We start from the raw sequence: 19541 nt of genomic DNA on the forward strand, positions 1-19541 counted from the left end.
TTTGAAGGTATAAGTGTATGCGTTGTGTTTTAAAGATTTGTGAAGGCTTTATTGGTTCAAATGTTATTTTACACCCACTAGTGCATGACAGTGTCGCTAAGAGTCTATTTTATAGGAGGTAGAAGTCATGTGAGGTCATTTCATGGTGGCTCTGGATAGAAATCAAATACTACATACAACAGGATTGTGCAGAAATTTATTTCAGGACAACATTTTAATATCAGGTTTTCATGTATGCTCAGATGTATATGCTAGACAAGTGGCCACACAGTCAGTAGGTGTTCACAGCAGCTGAAGGAGTGGCAGGATGAAGATTGAAACTATTCAGACAACAATACTTTTAGACCTGTCATGCTGCCTTTTCCTGTCTGTGTCAATATTCAGTATGTGGCTAAAACTCTGATGTCTCCCAGACTGGGTTTATGTGTCGAGCAGCCTTACTGACCACCGGGCTTTGTTACAATGAGAAGAAGAACGAATGCCCTACCTGACAGCAGCGATTCAGCTCACTTGAGTCCTACATCTTGTAATACAACAGTATCCGTGTGTGTTAAGACACAACAACGTAGTGGTCTGCATTGCAACCAGTAATCAAGGCAGAATCAAACATGGTAAAAAACACCATGGTAAATCTGAAACTGTGTACATTCATGGTACTTTCAAAGCCATACAGCTCAACCAAATAGTCCCTTGATTATACAAAGATTCCCTTAAAGAAAAAAAAAAAAAAAAACACTTCCAATTATGCATGGCTGATTATTCACCATCATAGCTGGGGAGCTACTAATATTGTGTCCCACATAAAATTTACAAAACTCCTTTTATTCTCAATCGCACAACCTCTTAGTAAACTTAGTGGTAATAACAGAGGATATGTAACATTATTTATTCCAGTTACTGAAAGGAGCTTTTATAAGTAACTACTTCACAGAGGGGGTGATTTGGTAAAACAAAAACTAGAGAAATCAAATCAGTGATAGGTTTTATTACAATGACGACAATCCTTTGAATATATTGCTGTTGTTGGGTAAAAGGTCAATTTATTAAATTCGGAGAAGCAGCCATCTTTTTTGCTTTTAAAATGGTTGTGAGGATTTTGATTAACTTCATTTGGCCCCTTCAAGATTTCACTGTACATACTGAAACCTCACCTGCTCACTGAGGTATGTCACCGTATATTCAGCTGTACAGGCTGATCTCTTTATGTGTGGAGATAATGAATAGGGAATCACAACGCTGTGAGAAAGCAATTCATTCAAAGGAGTGCACATTCACTCTTGTTTGTTTTACCCACACCACAAAGGGATGGGGCATTGAATGTGCCAAGTGCAAAAGGTAGAGAATACACAACAGTGATATTCCCACCTACCATCCATCCATTTTTACAAACAGCATAATTAAACAAGCTCCCCAAACGTCAAGTTTGCCATCACCGAAGGAGTCTCTAAAACACCATGTCCAGTAAAAACGAATGTGTCGCTAGTCGTTGTCTGAGCCTTCAGGAGGGTGAAATATTAAAGAGTCGTGGAAATCGTGGCCATAGGGACGAAGTCTGTACACACCAAACATCATGACTTGCATTTGGTTGGGTGACATCCCGCTGAAGGTGACGGCCATGTCAGAGCAGCAGCCCTCCACAACATTTGTGGGGTTGTTGCTCAGGCTGTCTGATATCAGGCTCTCCACGCTCTTGCTGTTGAACAGGCCCTTTCCTTGTGAGTCTTCTCCGTTCTCTGCAAACACCCCGGTAAACTTCAGACATATGGCCAGCTGCTTCTCTTCGCTCAGCTTCCACAGGGCACGCCCTCTTTCAGGACATTTATCCTCATCCTGGAAGACATGCACAAGCCTTTTCAGCGCCTCGTAGCTGAGAACAATGCCACTTTCATACTCCACGTAGTCGAGCTCCCCTGACTTCATGGCATGGCCGATGTAGAAGGGTTCACTGGGATCCTTAGTGAGTATGAGGTACTTGAGGTTCTCAATAATGGCAAACGTGGTGGGCCGTGCCAAAAAGAACCAGCGCAGCTCCCCAGCATTGTCATAGGCATGCTTCAGAGCCTTGCGCAACCTCGTCCAGTCATCTTTTTCACTGAGGTTTACCGCGTCGAGGGCTTTCGATGACTCTGAGGTGTAGAACACAGCCTGATCGCAGTGTTTGCTCCAGGTGTCTTTGGCAGTCGCCCAATAGACCAGGACCTTGGGCTGGACCATGATGACGCAATATACTCGCACTTGTTGACTCAGCTCATCCATCTGAGTGTCAGTGAGGCGTTTCAGCTCGTCTTTGCTGGCCGCCTTGACGTGGTGGTGGTGGTGGTGGTCTTCGGTGGTGTTGGACTCAAAGCTGGGGCTGAAGCTGCCGAGGAGGGACAGCACCAAGCAGAACAGGCCCCCCAGGAGCATCCCCTTCATGAAGGAGCTTCCCTCAGCCAGCATTTTGGCAGCCAGTCACTGAATAACACACATAATACATAGATTAACCTCAGAATAAAAATGGCAAACCTACAAGAAACACCTATAGAAGAATTAATGCTCAGTAATATGGCGCAGGAAGTGTCTACACTGCATCTACAGAAACAGGAAATTGATTTCTGAGCTCAACAACATGATGCATAAATATAAACAATGCTCAGCTCAGGTTTAAATGTATTGGCACGTTAACATTAGCCGCCACATTAACATTTAGCTCCTCTACACCGTTAGCATGTTAGCAGCCAAGTTAACCTCAGCAAACAAATAAAATGTGTTCAGTGTACCTTCGTCGAAGAAAGTGTTTGCTGCTGCTGCTCAAAAGACGCTGCTCTTTTCTCTCTCTTCTTCTTCTTCTTCTTCTTTTTTTCCGGGTGTGTGAACCTGAACCTGTTCCCCTACTTTTCCTGTTGGGTGAGAGATCACCAACAGTCGGATTAGTTAGCTCAGCTAGCTGCCTGGTAAACACACACACCGAGAGAGAGAAAGGCACATACACACACACTCACACTCTACCGACATCCGCTTGCGAAAGTCACGTGACTCCACTGGGGTCTCGTTCCAATACTTTTAACACGAGCTGTGTCATAGTTAATAGGCGTAGGTGTAGGAATAGCCTGGTTTACACACACATTTCACTGTAGACTATAAATAAACTATAAAACTAACCTGCACTGCTTGTCACCATGCTAATATACTGTGCTGATAGGTTGGGGTCATAACTGATAACTCATAACTCGCTTTCTCGCTTTCTTTTTCTTTTTCTTTTCATTTGTTTTTGGCTTCTTTTGACAGCAACGATCGCTTGTTTCTCTCACAACATCTGGAAACTCAGCTTTAACCTGTTTATAGACTAATCCAGAAATTAAGTAATAAGAAATTAAGTATTTGATTTAACTTTGAACATGTTGTAATTCAGATTTTGGACAGTATTTTATTCATTTATTTATTTATTTATTTATTTATGAATCCTGAATGCTTTCTAGCAGAACATTAATTGGCCCAGAGGAGAATCCACGCCTTCAGTCTCTGTGTTTTTTCCTCTCAGAGTTCCTAATAAATCCAAAATGCAGCCAGGCCTGATATTTATGACCAAACTGCTTCCAGGAAGACTAAAATTTCTCTAACACAGTCACACAGGATTCTAAGACTCTAAATACTTTAATACTAATACTATTCTATTTTATTTTATTTTGGCCCTATTTGTACACACCACTGTGCAGGCTACAGGTGGTTTATTATCTTATTTCCTCTTGCAGCAGCCAGCTGACGTGAGGAAGCAACAGGACGAGTTTTGTTACGCCTACAGTACTTAAGTGCTCACTTTTCAAATTATTTTAGAAGATTATTTTCTATGTTTTGAAATGCAATATACAGTATTTATGTTGGTGTATGTCCAAATGTTTTATTTGTTCAAATCTTTCCATTTATACATATATATATATATATATATATATATATATATATATATATATATATATATATATATATATATATTATAAACCCTGAACATAAAGCCTACATTTAAAACTCCTGCTTTAGCGTAAACACATACAGTAAGTCCAGCCTAAATGTGTTTTTATTTTTTTAATGTTTGGATGAAATATTGCCCTTCATAAAAGACGTCATAGTGGCCACACAAAAAATGTCTACATTCCCCTTGAACCCCATTAGTATCTAGACATGAAATACTATATGACAGTTTGTCACTTGAATGTTTATTTAATTTTCAGCACAATATTCTGAGTTGGATAATCTACATGGCCTGTATCCTAGTTTTGAATACATTCCTTTGGCTGTGGGTTACCTTTCCTTGTTGTCTGGCTGGCGGCCAAGCAATTCCTTGATGTATCAAATGTTGTTGTTTCCTGCAGCAATTTTCAGAGACCTGGAGACGACGTTATAAATCACCTGATGGGACATACACTCATCTGCCGAGTATTAACGACCTTTCAGTTTGATAGAGAGTCCTGCAGCCCGAAGCATCCTGGAATAGACCTTTCTCTGTCTCTCATATTTTTAGAATCAGCTGCAGTCGACTTTGATATTAAGCTTTTAATGAGAGAAAGGGGTTGCTCAAGTAATACATAAAATCTTATATTGTCATTTGAAATGATCGGTGCATAATTCAGCATTCATAATGTGCATTTTTAAATTGTGGTGCTGCTCAATATAGCCCGTTGAAAGGATGGAAGGATGGGTATGTCCTCTTACTCAGCCTTACCTTAATCAGCCTAAAAATTATAAAGAAATACAAAAAAAGCAGTCAATCTATACTGGGTTTTTGTGTCTCACAGTTGGACATTTCCTTACCAAAAAGGTGAATAATAAAAGTAACACAAATCGACATTTCCTTATTGCGTAGGTTAACTTTTGATGTACGATTATGTGTTCCAGAAACTACCATGTGATTTCCCCCAGTGGGACAGCTTGTTAACTAAGTGCTTTTCTGTTGTCCTTCAGCACAAAATGACGCAGAAACCCATGCAGTCACAGTAAGATATATAAACAAACTCTGTGTACCTGCAGCAGATCTCTGATATGAGCAATGACACACGCTTTTCTCCCATGTGGATGAACAGCCCATCACACAAGGAACTGTGTCGGACATAAAGCACCTCACCCCTGGCTGTGCAGCCACTGATTGCTGCTGGTGAGTAAACATTTGTTAGGGCTCGCTGTACAAGCAGAGATAGGTTCAGCTTGAATTGACAGGGATCCCTGAATTGCATCTTTGACGCCCGGTCCATCACGTCAAAACCATTAAGAATGAGACTGGGTGTGATGATAATGTATTGATCAGGCCGTGATGGATGGCCAAGGAGGATATAAAAGTGAAGTTCTGGCCGAGCCGTGGTAGTCTAGATCTAACCCTGTGAAGATATAGTCACCATGTTTTCTGTAGCCCTGTTTTATCTTTTAGCTGTGATCTGCTCTGCAAGAAGGACCCATGCTCTGCCGCTGTACCCCGACACCAACTCTGAAACGCAGGCAGGTAATGCAGAAAACCTTTTCTCTCCTCTTCTTTTACAATGATATCGCCTCACATTGCTTGATTTTGTGACACCTGTGGATCGGTTGGGTTGAAACTGGAGTTAGGACCTTTTGTCATGCCATTGCGATATTTACTAACTCTGCTCCATGCCTCATGTTTAAACATTTGAATGTGATTTCAATGATCGCTTTGCTGCTGCAAACAACCTTTAAATGATATTCTCCATAACTGTCTGCAGTGATAGTGCAAAAGTCAAAAGGGTTACCTCAGGACAGAGTCATAAGACGCACCTGTTTTGTCTCAGCAGACTTTATACAGAAATTAGTGGCAGAGGTGGAGGATGGAGAGGAGACCGCTCAGGGGGAGCAGAGGGAGCTGAATAATCTGTATCCTTTACTGATACAGCACAACGGAGGGAGAGACTCCTCCAATAAAGGTAAAACAATTAAACTAAAGAATGACTGGTTTACACAAATTAATTTTTAATAGTAATGCCTGAAACAAGTTAACCCTTTGGCGCATAGCGGTCACTACAGTGGACAGCTGTTTAAAAGTCATTTTCTCCTAAATGCAATGGTTTCTATGGTGGAATTGCATATCAGCTGTTAGAATGCTCTCTGCTGCTCCCATCCATTGAGGTTTATGCAGAGACTGTCAGTTCTTGTTGCTGAACACATATTAATATTAGTATAATGACATGATAATACCAGTCCTGCATCCTTAAAGAAGTATGGAGACTCACAAAAATGTCCATGCCCTGAGAAGAGTAAAAACACATAAGAAAAAAATCTTGACTCAGGCTTTCATAATTCATGCATCAGAGGGTTAAACTTTCTATTCCTGCTTTTTTTTTTTGAAGGGGTTAAAGATTCAGCACAGGATAAATTTGCCAACATGGTAAGCCTGCTAATACCAGTGATTTTTAATAATATGTTAAACCGAGTGCACTGCAGATCAGCACATAGCATTATTACTGGTGTCATTGTGTTTCAGGTTGATGACCTCAAAGAAGTGGTGTTGAAGCTGGCGGCGGCAGACAAGCTTCGCTCTCAGGGTTTTCTCAGATCAGAGCAGAACTTGCCAAAAACAAACAAGAGAGGTAAGCAGCCACCGAGCACGGGGCCGCACCTTTTCTTTATGCACACTCTTTTATCAAATACAAATCAAAGTCCTGTATTGATAGTGTGTAACAATGCCTGTGATATCTGAGCTGGCGTTATTGTGATGCAATTAGCCAGTCCAAGGAATGTTTAACAAAGGCTTGTGCCGTTGAAAGTGGGACGTGTTGCTTGGAGCTGAATTTGATGCAAATGTGACACAATGACGTGACGTGTGGTCTTGTCTCTAATTTCACGTCTTTTTCCCCTGACAGCGTGTTTCTGGAAATACTGTGTGACCAACTAGAAGGACAGCTGCCGGACGAGTAGTGTAATTTTCACATGGCCTGGTTGCAAACACCTTCGCTGTCCACCATTTTTTTTTTGTTTGTTTTGTTTTGTTTCTGAAACCGAATATTCATCTAATAGACCAAGCATTGTTTTATACATGTAATGTAGAATAAAAAGGATCAATAGACGATATATTTTTGAAGTTGGAAAATAGTGTTTTTTTGTGCCTGAAAATAAACCTGGAAATCACACAAGCTGATTGGAAAAACTTCATTTTTGAAACCTGCATGTAATGATTATATCACAGAGAATTGTGGAGTTATGATTAGGCTGCCATGTTTGAAAAATTATTGTTTGAGACCTGGAGGAGAAAGAGGAAATTTGGGATGAATTTGTTTTATTTGTCCCCACAAGGGAGCAGTATAGCACTAGTCAGTGTACACACACACACACACACACACACACACACACACACACACACACACACAAACATCAAGATTATAAGAGAATTTTTATTTTGCTTTAGTGTGGCAACGAGACAATTATGTCATACTGTATGTTTACAGGTTAAGATGCAGAAGTGTATCGCATGTTCTACATAAATGTGATCATGAACTGTTTTTTTTTTTTTTAAGATTCCAGTGTCACACTAATATCAGTCACACATATTTTAATGAAGGTGTTTTGATCATAAACAAAATTTTAAAATATTTATATTTACAATATAGACAAAATTTTTTTTGCTAAATTAGATCAATGCTCAATTGCACCCTTGGCCTTCTCAGTGTAACATAAAAATACCATTTGTCAGTATGATGATTGTGAATAAATAGTCAGTTCTTTCAACCAGTATGATTTTGGTTTAGCATGTTCCCATAGTCCATTGCACTAACAGGCTTGGGTTCATAAGGTAGGATGGTGAGTTATGCATACGGTGTCCTTGTCAGAATTTGAACACGTAGGTTTCAGCGCCCTTTACAGATCACCACCTTCACATCGATGGGTAAACCGGGTGGAAACATGAAGTGATTCTGGTTTATTTCCTCTTGTTGGCCACAGTGAAGTAAGCCTTCTCGATCTCGATGTTGGCGGGACACGTCTGGCTGAACTCCTCTCTCTCGTAGGCGTTTTGGAGGTACCGCCACACCCCTGTGAACTGAGCCGGGATGTCAAAGTCGCAGTATTTCTTGGAAGCGACCTGTATCGCAGGGGAAAGAGAGATCAGGATATATACTGATGCATTCTGAGAAACAGGGAAAACACCTGCTATATAATACAACATAATGCTTTTCTGGGTTGGTGTCTGGCTGTCCTGCAGGTGTCATCCTACATGGGGTAACACACACCAAGGCATTTCTGAACTGTCTGAATGATTTGCAGAGGATTTGTCAAACCAACAGACTGCATTCCCTCCACCCTTGATCCAACATTTCCTCATTTCCTAAGAGATTTACACAGAGGTGGTGCTCTGCCCTGTTTCACCTTGATAACATGCAGTTTGGGCAGCAGGTTGCAGTCGGCCAAGGTGAGGCGGTTGCCATCCAGGAACTTCCTCGTGGAGACGCCAATGCTTTCTCTGGAGTTGTGATCTACCTCCTCAGGCAGTGGGGAGTTCAGGTAGTCGTCCAGCCGTTTGAACTCCCGCAGCAGGTTTTTCTCATGGACTGGCGAGTCAGAAACACAGGGACGGCGTCAGTGCTTTTTTGTAGCTTCATTCATTGTTGATATTGGTGATCAAAAGGTAAGCATTTTGAGATTTAGTGTTGGATTTAGTGGAAGAAACCAAACTTACAGCTGTTGTTGGGGCTGTTCTTGATGAAAGCGGAGAACTTCGCAAAAATGTCAGCACCCACATCAAAGGACTCTTTATTAAGCGGGCTGAGGTGAGGATACCTGGGGAACAGGAAGAGCCTGGGAGTGAGCTGGTTTAAAGAGAATAAGCTCTCCTTCAGCAATACCTACATGGTGTTTGAGTGCACAGTACCTGGGAGGGGCCAGTGTTTGTTCAAGAAACTCCTCGATTTTTATAAAGTCCGTTTTGAGGGTGCCGTTATAGAGGAGGAAAGGAGGGTTGGTCCCTGGGGCCAGGTCCTTGAGCTCTGCTGGTTTCCTGGGGTACACAGAGTCAGATTGAGAGTGCGGTGAATGAGATTTAAACAAACAGCTGACTTGGTTAATTATTCAGTGCCGCAGAAACACTTAAAAACAATCGTTATCTGGCATGTCAAAAGCGAGAAAGAGAATCTGGATTCAGTGAATGCAGCGGTTATCTAGGCTGTCAAATGTCAACTGTGGCCTTCCAGATTAATGATTTCTAAATCAACTGGCTGTTGATTTAGCTAATAAAACACACAAGGTTGGGAGTGGTTCGCGTATTTTAGGGACCCTATGTACATATGTGTTCTGAATCATTCAATTATCAGCATCCTTTCAAAGTTTCCTGATCTTATTTGTTCACCGGTAATGGGCCTGAGAAATTCACACAATAATGGCACAATTAAAAAAAGAGTGTTTGTTCAAAGGGAACATGGAGCTCTTTGTACATTTACAAACAGGTTGGTCTTCAGGGTCCTCCCATTACCCCTGTAACAGTGAATTACGAGGTAGCAGCTCTGTTAACAGTGCAAAATGGTTTCAGTCTCCAGAAAAACATCTCAGTTCTCTTAATAACTTCTTATTACAGCTCCATGTGTAACTCCCCTCCACCAGATGCTCAGGAAGTGTGTTTGTATGAGGAGGGGTGCTTACTTCCTCATGTCAACAGTGGTCACTGTGAACTTGACTCCTTTCAGCCACAGCACCATAAAGAGCCTTTGGCAGAAGGGGCAGTTCCCCACGTTCTCACCATCATGCCCGGCCTGGAAAACACAAAAAAAACACAGCAGTGAAAAAAAAGGTGTCAGACTTCAAGCTGACGATAACACTACTTTCTTTTAAGCACACACTATGATCATTTGAGACAGCCAAAAATTCAATGCAGCCTTGTTTTTTTTTTTATTATTATTATTAACCCAATGAAGGCCTCTGCTTATAAACAAGGTAAACAGTCTCCCTAATGCTCCTCTGCTAATAAACAAAATGAGAGGCGTGCCTGGGATATTTTAGGGACTTTGCTCCCAAGGAAAGGAAAAGCAGGCATTGTTTTGGAGAGGAAGATAGCCGATGTCAACATTCACTCCTCTCCGGCTGCTAACAGGCGCCACATGACAGCACGCCACCTGTGTTTTCCTCAGCCTGAGCACCGGTCTGACGTGTTGTGAATATGTCATTTGTCAGTGACTGAATACCGAATATCGAATTGGGAGAGTGATGCGGATAGTGGATATCTTGTGCCGTCGATTTGCACGATGTGTCAAGTTCCCCTGCCCTTGTATCATATATCAGTGGACACTTTGATACTATTATGGTGTTGGGAGATTGAGGCTGTTCTAATGCTGTAAGTTTAGTTGGTAGGTTCTTTTTTCCAGATTAAAATAAGGTAATTTCAATGAAAAAATAATTATACTCATATCTCAAATGAGTGACTATTTGCTTATTGCTGTAAATGACTATTTTTGCTTGAGTGTGTGTGTGTGTGTGTGTGTGTGTGTATGGGTGGGTGTGCCTGGTTCATCCTTGGGGCCAGGCTCTGTAATGTGCTCTCTGCTTCTTCTGGGTGTGTAATGATAAGGCAGCCTCCACTGTCTGAGCTCACTGATAAAAGCCCTCGTGAACTCTCACCAGGGATACACACACACATCATCGTCTGTAGCGTAATGGTATCTGTGGACGGCGCCCATCAAAGTGAGAGTTGTCCTCTGATTGATGGCGCTCATACAGCATCGTACGTAGATTTCTGCCCTTTTACAGCACTGAGTGCTGATAAGTGAACAGCAAATCTTTCTGGGAATCCATCCACTATTTTAGATGATAGTTTGTGAGGTAAGCAAATGAGGTTACTTTGTATTCATTTTGACTATATGTCAATTTTGACAATATCTAATTAGATTTGTTGCTGCAAGTTCTTATGATAATGAACTGAAATGAAATAGTCATTTTTCTCTTATGTTAACATCTATTTTTTTCCCCTTTTGCTGTCTTGGAAATTATTGATTTGATTTATCCCAGATCAGTAAAACAAACAGTTGAGGTAACAGGGAAAAATATCAAACTGACTGACCTTAATGAAAAGCTCAATGCTTGGGTCTTTGTCGGAGTTCTGTCGCAGTGCCATGCCGTCCCAAAAAGTAGTTTTTCCAAGTCCAAGTGAAAGCTCCCTACTGGTGTTCCTCCTGAACCAAAGTCAGTGGTTCTGTGCACCCCCAAAAAAGTTTCCACCAGGCTTGACTGGAGACCAAACAGACTGACTGCTCTTGAACAAGTGTGCTTGTGTCAAGTGTCCCTTTGTAGATGTGGATGCCGGAGGGAAGTGTAAGAAGACCTCACTGCTGGTGTGTTTTGTCCGGGGACTCCTTGGAGACTATCGCTCTGAACATATTTTACAAGTCAGGGGAGAGGGAGGATCCAGAGAATGGGCGGGGTACCTGCTCTTATATACCCCACGCCAAAATCTATCAGGAGAGCTTAAAATAGGTCCTTGTACATATTGTGTGCTGATATCACCATGTGACTCAAAACACACATATTCAGGTGATTCATCTGAGCCACTCACATTCTTGCACTTGAATAGGGTGTTAGATGATATTAAAGATTAGAAACACTTTTCCCTTTGAGGGCTGCACTTTCTACAGAGCAAACCACTGTCTGCTGAGGGGACACTGAGAATGTACAGACACCTAATTTAATTTTATGGCAGAAAAAAACAACCTTCAGTTGCCTGTCTGTTTGACTGAAAATGTGTTTTGGTGGCTGGAATGTAACTGATTTTCTAATTTTGCAATAAACATAACCTTTAATTCATCATATAAGCAAAAAATTGTATTGTTTCTGATTAATTAGTGAAAGTGTTTCATCAATGAAAGTGTTTTTCATAGTTGTGGAAGTGGAATTGAAAGGGGTGTGACTAGTTGTAGTACAAATGTTATCTGCTGTCTGATGTCTTTAGGGAAGCAGGAGTTCAATATTTTTATTTAAATGTTAGAGTTAAATGTTTTTATTTAAATTAGAGAAACCTGATAATGGTCCCTGCTCTGTAAAATAATGATAGGAATTCGAGGGGGTTTTGAAAAACAGAAGTGGAACATTGTTGTGTCATGGTTGGGAAACCCCGACTCGGCCCTTTGGGGGAAAGAGGGAAGGAGCTGAGTTTTGTTTTTGATATTAGAGTTTTGTGAGAGATGACGGGCGTTGACAACATTAAGAAACAAAAACATTCGTGCTGTACACTCAAAACTTTATAGCCACACTCTCAAGGATTACAAGAATGATTGGATAATTTTTGCAAGTATAGATAGCAATTAGTGAACTTGACCCAGTAAATGAATGAATGAATGAATGAGACAGCTTACTTTCATTTTAGGAGTCCATGTCCCTGGAGAGCTGAAGGGGGGTTGAAGCTCCGTTCATTGTGGTGTTGTGTGGCATCCTTTCACAGCAAAACAGGGAAGTAGAATTTAAGAAAAAAAAATCCCCTTGCTTTTGTGTGGACATGCTTCAAGAGATAGAAAAAGAAAATATAATACCGTATCACAAGGAAATTAGGGGTAAAAAACAAACAAACAAAAAAAACAAGAGACATATGCGGGTTTGTGCTCTGTGCCAGTGTTCTTTCTTTCTTTCTGTTTTTCTCTTTCTTTCTTTCTCTCTTGAGATAAGATACTATGTACAATATTATCTGCCTAAGTGGATGATGGGAATCTACATCTGTGAGTGGGAGGATGAGAAACAACAACTTCATATTGAAACGCCCAACAAATCCTGGAAATTCAATGAATAATACTTGTCCAGAACAGGAAACATAGCTGAGACAGAATGAGTGGTAGGGAAAGAAAGTATCCTATTTCTTCCTTTTAAATGTCTACAAGGGCCGGGAGGTGGTAGACTGAGGTTTTGCAACTCTCAAATACCAAATCTCCCTCCCTATGCATTAACCTCCATGTCCAAGGAAAAATTAATCACTGTATCACTTCCTATGGGAGGTGAATGGAATTTTACTGGTGAAAAATGTGGGAGTGTCACGCTGATGTACAAGATAAAAATGTGGGTTTTGCCTCTCTCCAACAGGGTCAACGTCTACATGATAAGAGATTCCCAATAAATTGTCAGCCTTTGCGGGAAATTTCCTGAAATTTATTCCACTGCTGGAGGGAGTGTTCACTGGATGATTTGTGCTGATAATTCACTGCAGTGCCATTCAGAAATCCATTTTGCAATTTAACCATCTGGCTGCTTATGTAATCACTGATAATGCCTGAAGTCAGCACTGGTGAACTTAGAAATAACGTCACATGTATTATCAGTTAGTGTTTGGTTGATATGACAACAGCAAGGTTGTGTCAAAAAAAAAAAAAAAAAAAAAAAAAAGGGGAATTAAATCAAATCATAGCCTTTACAGTAAACTGAAACCGTCTGAGAGGATACTCTAAAAGTTCGGTTTCCTGAGTGTTCCTGGAACAAAAAAAAAAAAAAAAAAAAAATCAAAACAACAGTGCTGGAAATGTCTAACTTGCCATTGACCCTTCTCTTCCTCTTCCACAGACAAAAAGGAAAGCCATATCTCATGGAGATAGATGCCCATATCACCGCTGGACACACAGCAGCTGGAAGTCAGCCCCTGGAAAGAAAGTGTCTTATCTCCATAAACAGGGGCCTCGCTGTTTGGCCTCTCGACCCAGGAGGATAATGACCGAGTCTTGATTTTGCCATTACACACTTAAGGTCAAGATATTATCCCACAGGCCAAATCAAAACAAATTAGTGAACTTGTGCAGCTCTGCAACCAATTTCAGCATCCAAAATTTAATATGGCTGTCTTGTGGAGGCTCTTTCATCTTTCATAGTATGATACAGATTAAATGTCTAGTGGTGTCACATAGTGTACATCAACCCAAGCAGCATTGGAGCTCACTTGTTTTGTTGTTACAGCTGCAAAGAGGGGACCAACTCCACATTAATGCCTATGGATTTAGACTGGGATGTCATAAAAGCTCCAGTAGATGTGATGTGTTGGTGTCCCAGTACTTGTGTCCGTATAGTGTATCTTCAAATCAATCAGGCGGATCGACATGAAATTGGTGAGCATATTGATGGTCCCAAAGGACATAATGATCTGTCCTGTAACGCCATCATAACCAGTATTTTGGCTTGTACACAATATTTCAAAATCTGTTACCAGGGAATTTGGTGAGCACAATTTAAGTAATCTCATGATGTTGTGATCTCATGATGTTTGAGTTGGACACAGGCTGCGGGTACTTGCATATTCTCAGCAGAAAAAGTGTTTGTTTCTAGAATCAAACAAACATGGGCATCAATGAGTGTTACTTTAGTTTATAGAATATAATAATAATAATAATAATAATAATAATAATAATAATAATAATAATAACAATAATGACATATAATAAGCTGGAAACTGTTGAGTTACCATAGTACAAAATTGTATGGATCCTCTGAACAACCTTGTTTTTTTTTTTTTGTTTTTTTTTGTTTTTTTTTTCACAGTTGAAGGAGGTGGCTGTTGCTTGGTAAGCACAATGGCATCATTGACCCACTGACCACCCTCTCCCAGCCAGTCAATAGCAAAACAAGTCATCACGAAAAAACCCTGTGGTCAGGACGTCCACAATGACGATCCCATGGAGTTTCTGCATGCCTATCTGTCTCCTGTGTCAGCTTCTGGCTCTGAACACACACACTGCACATTCTGCTCCAGATTTCTCTGGTAAGTGTGTTTTGACATTCCTCATTTCTTTAGTAAGGAGAAGTAATAAAAAAAATGCTGATGTATCACATTTTGGCAGTGCAGACGTTGAAAAGGAAGCTCTTGAAAGACATTCAACATTATTCCCTCGTTTATCTTTTGCACATCCTGCTTTCCAAACAGCTTGCACAGCTCATGCTGAGAGACCAGAGTCAGGGTGAAGAGGCTTTCATAATTGTGCTGGATTTAACTATTTCAACGCAATTACGGAAAGACTGTGATACTTCCTAGGCAATAAATAAAAAAATTGCTTGGATGTATTCATAGGTAGGGTTGTTTTGGTGAACCCTGGACTTTAAAATAGGATGGATGCCAGACGTTATGGCAATGCTATGTTCTGACATGACAAAGAGAGAGTCCTCACAATAGCCTTTGGTAGGTAGCCTTTGTCCTAGACACCTCTATTGTCAGGCCTGCAGTGTATCTCTCTATCTGACCCAGGCAGAGATCTTCATTTGTGTGTTGCCATGAAAGGCCTAATAATAGTTCATTGTATTGGAGTGCCTGGTACTGCCTCTCATTTGCTCCCTGTAGCTGCAAGCTGCTTGTGTGGCGCACATACAGAGCAAAACTGGCAAGGAACACACACACACAAACACAAACACACACGCACACACATGGGCCAAGGACAGGAAGCACAATGGGAGGGGAGCCATTACTCAGTGTCTATATTGCTGTGTCCTGTGTGTTTGTATGTGTGGTCATAGTCTAAATATTGTCTTGGACAGCTACACCCAAATGACTGGGACACCACCCACTTGTCAACCAGAGCTGGACTACAGGGAGTGGAAAATAATTATCCAATAAATCACACTATCAATCTTACCAATTTTAGAAAATCAAGAGTTTGTCTGTTGTGCATAAATGAGTCAGCCAAATAAAAGAAACAGTGTTAACAGCAATTAGCTCGGAATATAAAACCTTCCTTTCATTTATAACCAAACTGTACCTTTACTTTTATAAAAACATGATTTGGTTATCCCAGATTGGGGAACTGGTGTTAAGTTTGTAACATGTTGTTCCCTTTTCGGTGGGACTGCATGCTCCTTGACTTGGCGTCGGTGAGACTATTATACCAACACAATGCACAATTTGATGCTAAATTTGTTACATTCATTGTGTTTTTTCCCCCCTTTCTTTCTAAGTTTTATTTTAACTCTGAATGCAAAACATTTGCCCTGTTGATTTTTTTTTTTTAATCTCTTAAATGTCCCAGCTAATGCTAAAGATGATGTAGAGTACATACAGTTGATACATCTACTTAAATTTGTCCTGGCTCCTGTCCTCTGTCAGCATACCTTCACACTATCCTGAGGAACCACACTGCCCATGCCTGTGAAGGGGACACCCTCATCATCAGGTGTCCCTCCAGGACCTCCGTGGCCGTCCTGTCAGCCTTCTATGGACGACGTGTACCAAATCAGCATTTGTGTCCCTCTGCTAACACAAACATGACCGCGGATGAAGATACTGAATGTGCTTCCCCGGTTGTTATTGAGGTATACAAGGCCATAGTGAGGTGAATGTTACAGCACAGTCTGTGCTTCAGAAAAGTAAAGCACTTTGCCTGTTTCACACTCATACTTTCACGGGTGACACAGAAGATAAAAGTAATTAAGCAAAACATGCTTTCTTATTGTCTGCCCTTGCAGAAAGTGCTGTCTGAGTGTCAGGATAGGCGGTCTTGTCACATTCCTGTTATTAGTCCAGTGTTTGGACAAGACCCCTGCCCACTCACCACCAAATACCTTCTAGTTTCCTACAAGTGCAGACCAGGTAATCCCCTAATATTCATTACTATGTGTTTAATCACATGAATGCAAATGGTCAGGGTCCAAGTGTTTTAAAAAAGTTAATTATGCCTTACATTATTTTTTTTCCACTTGTATCACTTATTGACACAGTTAAACTGCTTTGCTTGTCATCCCCTTTCAGAGCACCACCGTACAAGGCTGGTGTGTGAAAATGAGCGTCTGAAGCTGACGTGTAAAAACGACACAGTGCTCGCTATCTACTCGGCCACGTTTGGACATCTGCTGCACGGCAGCCCCAACTGTCCCCAGGAAACTGCGCCACACTCTGACATGGGTGTGAAACTGGGAGCTTGAGTGTCACCTAGTGTTGAGACAGTGGGACAAATGTCAATTTTTGTGCACAACAGGGAGAAGAATTGCTTTGCTTTGCTTAGAATCACTTATATTAAATTATTACAATTTTGCATATCAGAGGTCTGATTGGAGGCTAGTCTATAACATTATAAATATACATTTTATCCTTCATGACAAATAAATGAGACTTATTTATTCTGATGAATCCTGTTCATTGCAGAGTGTCTGTCGCCCTCGGCCCTGAGGAAAGTGTCCCGCAGGTGCCACGGCAGGGCCAACTGCTCAGTGCTGGCCGACACCCAGACCTTCGGGGACCCCTGCTTCCCGGGGACCAGGAAACACCTGCGAGTGTCGTTCACTTGTGGTAAGTGACAGTGGGCACGACGCCAACCCCAGTCTTTCACTCTCATTGAAATTAATGTACCGAGTGCCTGGCTCTCCCACAACACAACACAACTTTCACATGTTGAGCTAAAGAAATTTCACATGCCATTACCCACCGAATTTTCCCTTGTTTACATATTTTACTGTCTCTATGTCTCCCTTTGTTTTATCTCCATCTTTTATTTATCTCATTGATATTTGGCTTTTTGCTGCCTTTGTTGTTTGTTATTCAGCTGTGATTGCTTGGTTTTCACTTGTTTTAAATTGCCTGTTTTTATTTTATTCTGTTGCTTTTTTTTTTTCACTTGTAAAACACTTTGAGCTACACCCCCTGTATGACAGGGGCTATATTAATAAAGCATCCTTACTCTTAGTCTTGTATTTATTATCATATAGTTATGTGATTTCAATATATTACTGGAACACTGAGAATATCTGCAGTTTTTTGGTTGTAATGTCTGCCACAGCAGTGAAATCTACAATTAGATGAAAATCCACCTGGTACCTAATTATAAAATTGGATAAATATAGATTGAATGTTCAATTTACAAGGGATTTTGTCACACACAAAACTAAATTAATGAAGAAAAACCCTCCATTTTCCACATCAAATCTGCTAGAATTTAATTTAAGTGTAATGCACTAATCGACTGTGTTTTTATGTGTTTTTGTTTGGATATTCTTTCATGCCACTTTTTCAGAGACTAAATATGTTTGATATTATTGCCAAAGAGTGTTTAGTCAATGTGATCTGTTTGTCATGCAAAAACAAAATAGAAAAAGTGATATGAAGTAGGCTGCTTTTTCCAAAATTGGTCTCATGTCCAAATCTCTAATTTGCTCCTCAGTGCCCCGATACCTTCTGGAAGATGTGGGTCGCGGGTCGACGGATCCTTTCATGATCTCAGACTACACACACGGTAAGAGACGCACAGAGCACGCAGAGTTTCCTCGCATGCAGATGTTCACTGGCCTCTGAGCCCGGACCCCTCTCATCTGCAGGTGGATGGTACACTGGCCCCATCTACAGGCCTCAAAACGTGCTCTTAACCAACTCTCTGGAGATCATTGAAAAAATATTGGGTACGTGCACTGATGCCTGTAGATCTCAGGCTAGGTGGCCCCTAATAAACATGAGAGTTGTATGTTTTGTTAAGATTGCTTTTGGTCTTTTCTTATCACTCTAAAGCCACCTATGAACACTATATATTGATACAGAAAGCCAGGGTGATTTTGATTAGAGTTTATGAATTTGCAGCTTCATGTGGGAACATCTTTTTGACTCATGACTATTAGACGGCTCTCTTGCAGGCCTCCCAGAGAAAGTGGCCCTGTACTTTGTCTCTGGCATCTGCGCCGGCCTGGTGTTCCTGCTCTGTCTGTTCGGCCTGCGCTCCACATTCATGAGGGACGTGAAGGATCTGGTTTCTGACCTGGGCGACGAGCTGAAGGCCTCTCGAAGGCAACGCAAGGACATGATGGAGGACCTGTACGACGGCGACATCTCAGACACGTCCTCCTTCCGCCGTCTCACACAGTCCTACCGCACGGCAGACATCTTCAGTCCCTCCACCATGACAGTGGAGATGGTGGAGCGCGAGGCGGAGCAGACGACGGATGTGGCCAATGGAGACATCTGGCCGCACCGAGACTCCAGCCCTTACGCCATCCACAAGATCAAAGCCTACAACACCTGAAGGGGCCAAAGGTTTGGAGCCACTCCCAAAGAGCCCTTCAGAATAAAAGCCTAAATGCTGACTGAAAATGCAGACAGCCATTAGCCTGTTTTATTATTAATCTATGTTTAGTTTGACAATAAAAGGAGTTATTAATGAAAGGTGGAAATTATATAGGTGAATTTTAAAAGGAATTTATAGATTACCAAAAATAAATCGACCTATTAATAAATGGCCTTTATTTATTGATGGATTGATTTATTCATTTTCAAAATCTTAACTAACATGCCCTTTTATTATTGATATTTATTTATTTATTTATTGATGAATACACATGCAGGAGGATTTATTTATTTATTTATTTATTTATTTGCATTTGATTACAATAATGTTTGATGAAAAAAAAAACAATGGCTGCACTGACCAATTCACAATTAATTTAGCTAATTTTTCATCTTTAAATGTTCTTTTATATTGTGCTACTTTGAGGTTGTAATGTTAAACATGAATTCCAGTGTAAATCATTCTAACTAATAAAGATCCTCTGTACATAATGCATATACTTTTTTTTTTATTATTATTTTTTTTTAACTAGGATTAATGCACAAGTAGGATAAATGCACATATTTATACATAATGCACATACTTTATTTATTT

General features: G+C 40.8%; 3 protein-coding genes across 4 annotated transcripts; 1 reads left to right on the forward strand and 2 right to left on the reverse strand.

The window, feature by feature from the left end:
* Nucleotides 1–197: 197 nt before the first annotated feature.
* Nucleotides 198–2999, reverse strand: c1galt1c1 (C1GALT1-specific chaperone 1). The gene is made up of 2 exons (XM_030062129.1): nucleotides 2760–2999; nucleotides 198–2454 (listed from the first exon to the last, which is right to left on the reverse strand). The coding sequence occupies exon 2, from the start codon at nucleotides 2437–2439 to the stop codon at nucleotides 1480–1482; it is 960 nt and encodes a 319-aa protein (XP_029917989.1). The 5' UTR covers nucleotides 2440–2454; nucleotides 2760–2999; the 3' UTR covers nucleotides 198–1479.
* A 4348-nt stretch (nucleotides 3000–7347) lies between these two features.
* clic2 (chloride intracellular channel 2) lies at nucleotides 7348–11316 on the reverse strand. The gene is made up of 6 exons (XM_030061472.1): nucleotides 11015–11316; nucleotides 9604–9713; nucleotides 8840–8965; nucleotides 8648–8748; nucleotides 8338–8519; nucleotides 7348–8053 (listed from the first exon to the last, which is right to left on the reverse strand). Exons 1-6 carry the CDS (start codon nucleotides 11066–11068, stop codon nucleotides 7892–7894), a joined length of 735 nt encoding a protein of 244 aa, XP_029917332.1. The 5' UTR covers nucleotides 11069–11316; the 3' UTR covers nucleotides 7348–7891.
* A 2012-nt stretch (nucleotides 11317–13328) lies between these two features.
* LOC115366163 (protein eva-1 homolog C) lies at nucleotides 13329–19153 on the forward strand. Of its 2 annotated transcripts, XM_030061470.1 has the most exons (9): nucleotides 13329–13671; nucleotides 14458–14677; nucleotides 16010–16215; nucleotides 16369–16492; nucleotides 16652–16804; nucleotides 17045–17188; nucleotides 18057–18128; nucleotides 18211–18291; nucleotides 18520–19153. In XM_030061470.1, the coding sequence occupies exons 2-9, from the start codon at nucleotides 14581–14583 to the stop codon at nucleotides 18903–18905; spliced, it is 1263 nt and encodes a 420-aa protein (XP_029917330.1). In that variant the 5' UTR covers nucleotides 13329–13671; nucleotides 14458–14580; the 3' UTR covers nucleotides 18906–19153. The 2 variants fall into 2 exon arrangements, with proteins under 2 accessions (XP_029917330.1, XP_029917331.1); XM_030061471.1 differs by lacking the exon at nucleotides 18211–18291.
* The last annotated feature ends 388 nt before the right edge of the window (nucleotides 19154–19541 follow it).

Source organism: Myripristis murdjan, chromosome 10, assembly GCF_902150065.1.
Source record: "Myripristis murdjan chromosome 10, fMyrMur1.1, whole genome shotgun sequence".
Taxonomy (NCBI): domain Eukaryota; kingdom Metazoa; phylum Chordata; class Actinopteri; order Holocentriformes; family Holocentridae; genus Myripristis; species Myripristis murdjan.

Excerpts from the sequence above, each read along its gene's own strand:
- c1galt1c1 (XM_030062129.1), bottom strand. The coding sequence starts at position 2,439 with ATGCTGGCTGAGGGAAGCTCCTTCATGAAGGGGATGCTCCTGGGGGGC.
- clic2 (XM_030061472.1), bottom strand. The coding sequence starts at position 11,068 with ATGGCACTGCGACAGAACTCCGACAAAGACCCAAGCATTGAGCTTTTC. Across the intron at positions 9,714-11,014 it reads GCATTGAGCTTTTCATTAAG|GCCGGGCATGATGGTGAGAA; the intron begins GTCAGTCAGTTT and ends TGTGTTTTCCAG. Across the intron at positions 8,520-8,647 it reads GAACAGCCCCAACAACAGCT|TCCATGAGAAAAACCTGCTG; the intron begins GTAAGTTTGGTT and ends CTGACTCGCCAG.
- LOC115366163 (XM_030061470.1), top strand. The coding sequence starts at position 14,581 with ATGACGATCCCATGGAGTTTCTGCATGCCTATCTGTCTCCTGTGTCAG. Across the intron at positions 14,678-16,009 it reads TTCTGCTCCAGATTTCTCTG|CATACCTTCACACTATCCTG; the intron begins GTAAGTGTGTTT and ends GTCCTCTGTCAG. Across the intron at positions 16,216-16,368 it reads CTTCCCCGGTTGTTATTGAG|AAAGTGCTGTCTGAGTGTCA; the intron begins GTATACAAGGCC and ends CTGCCCTTGCAG.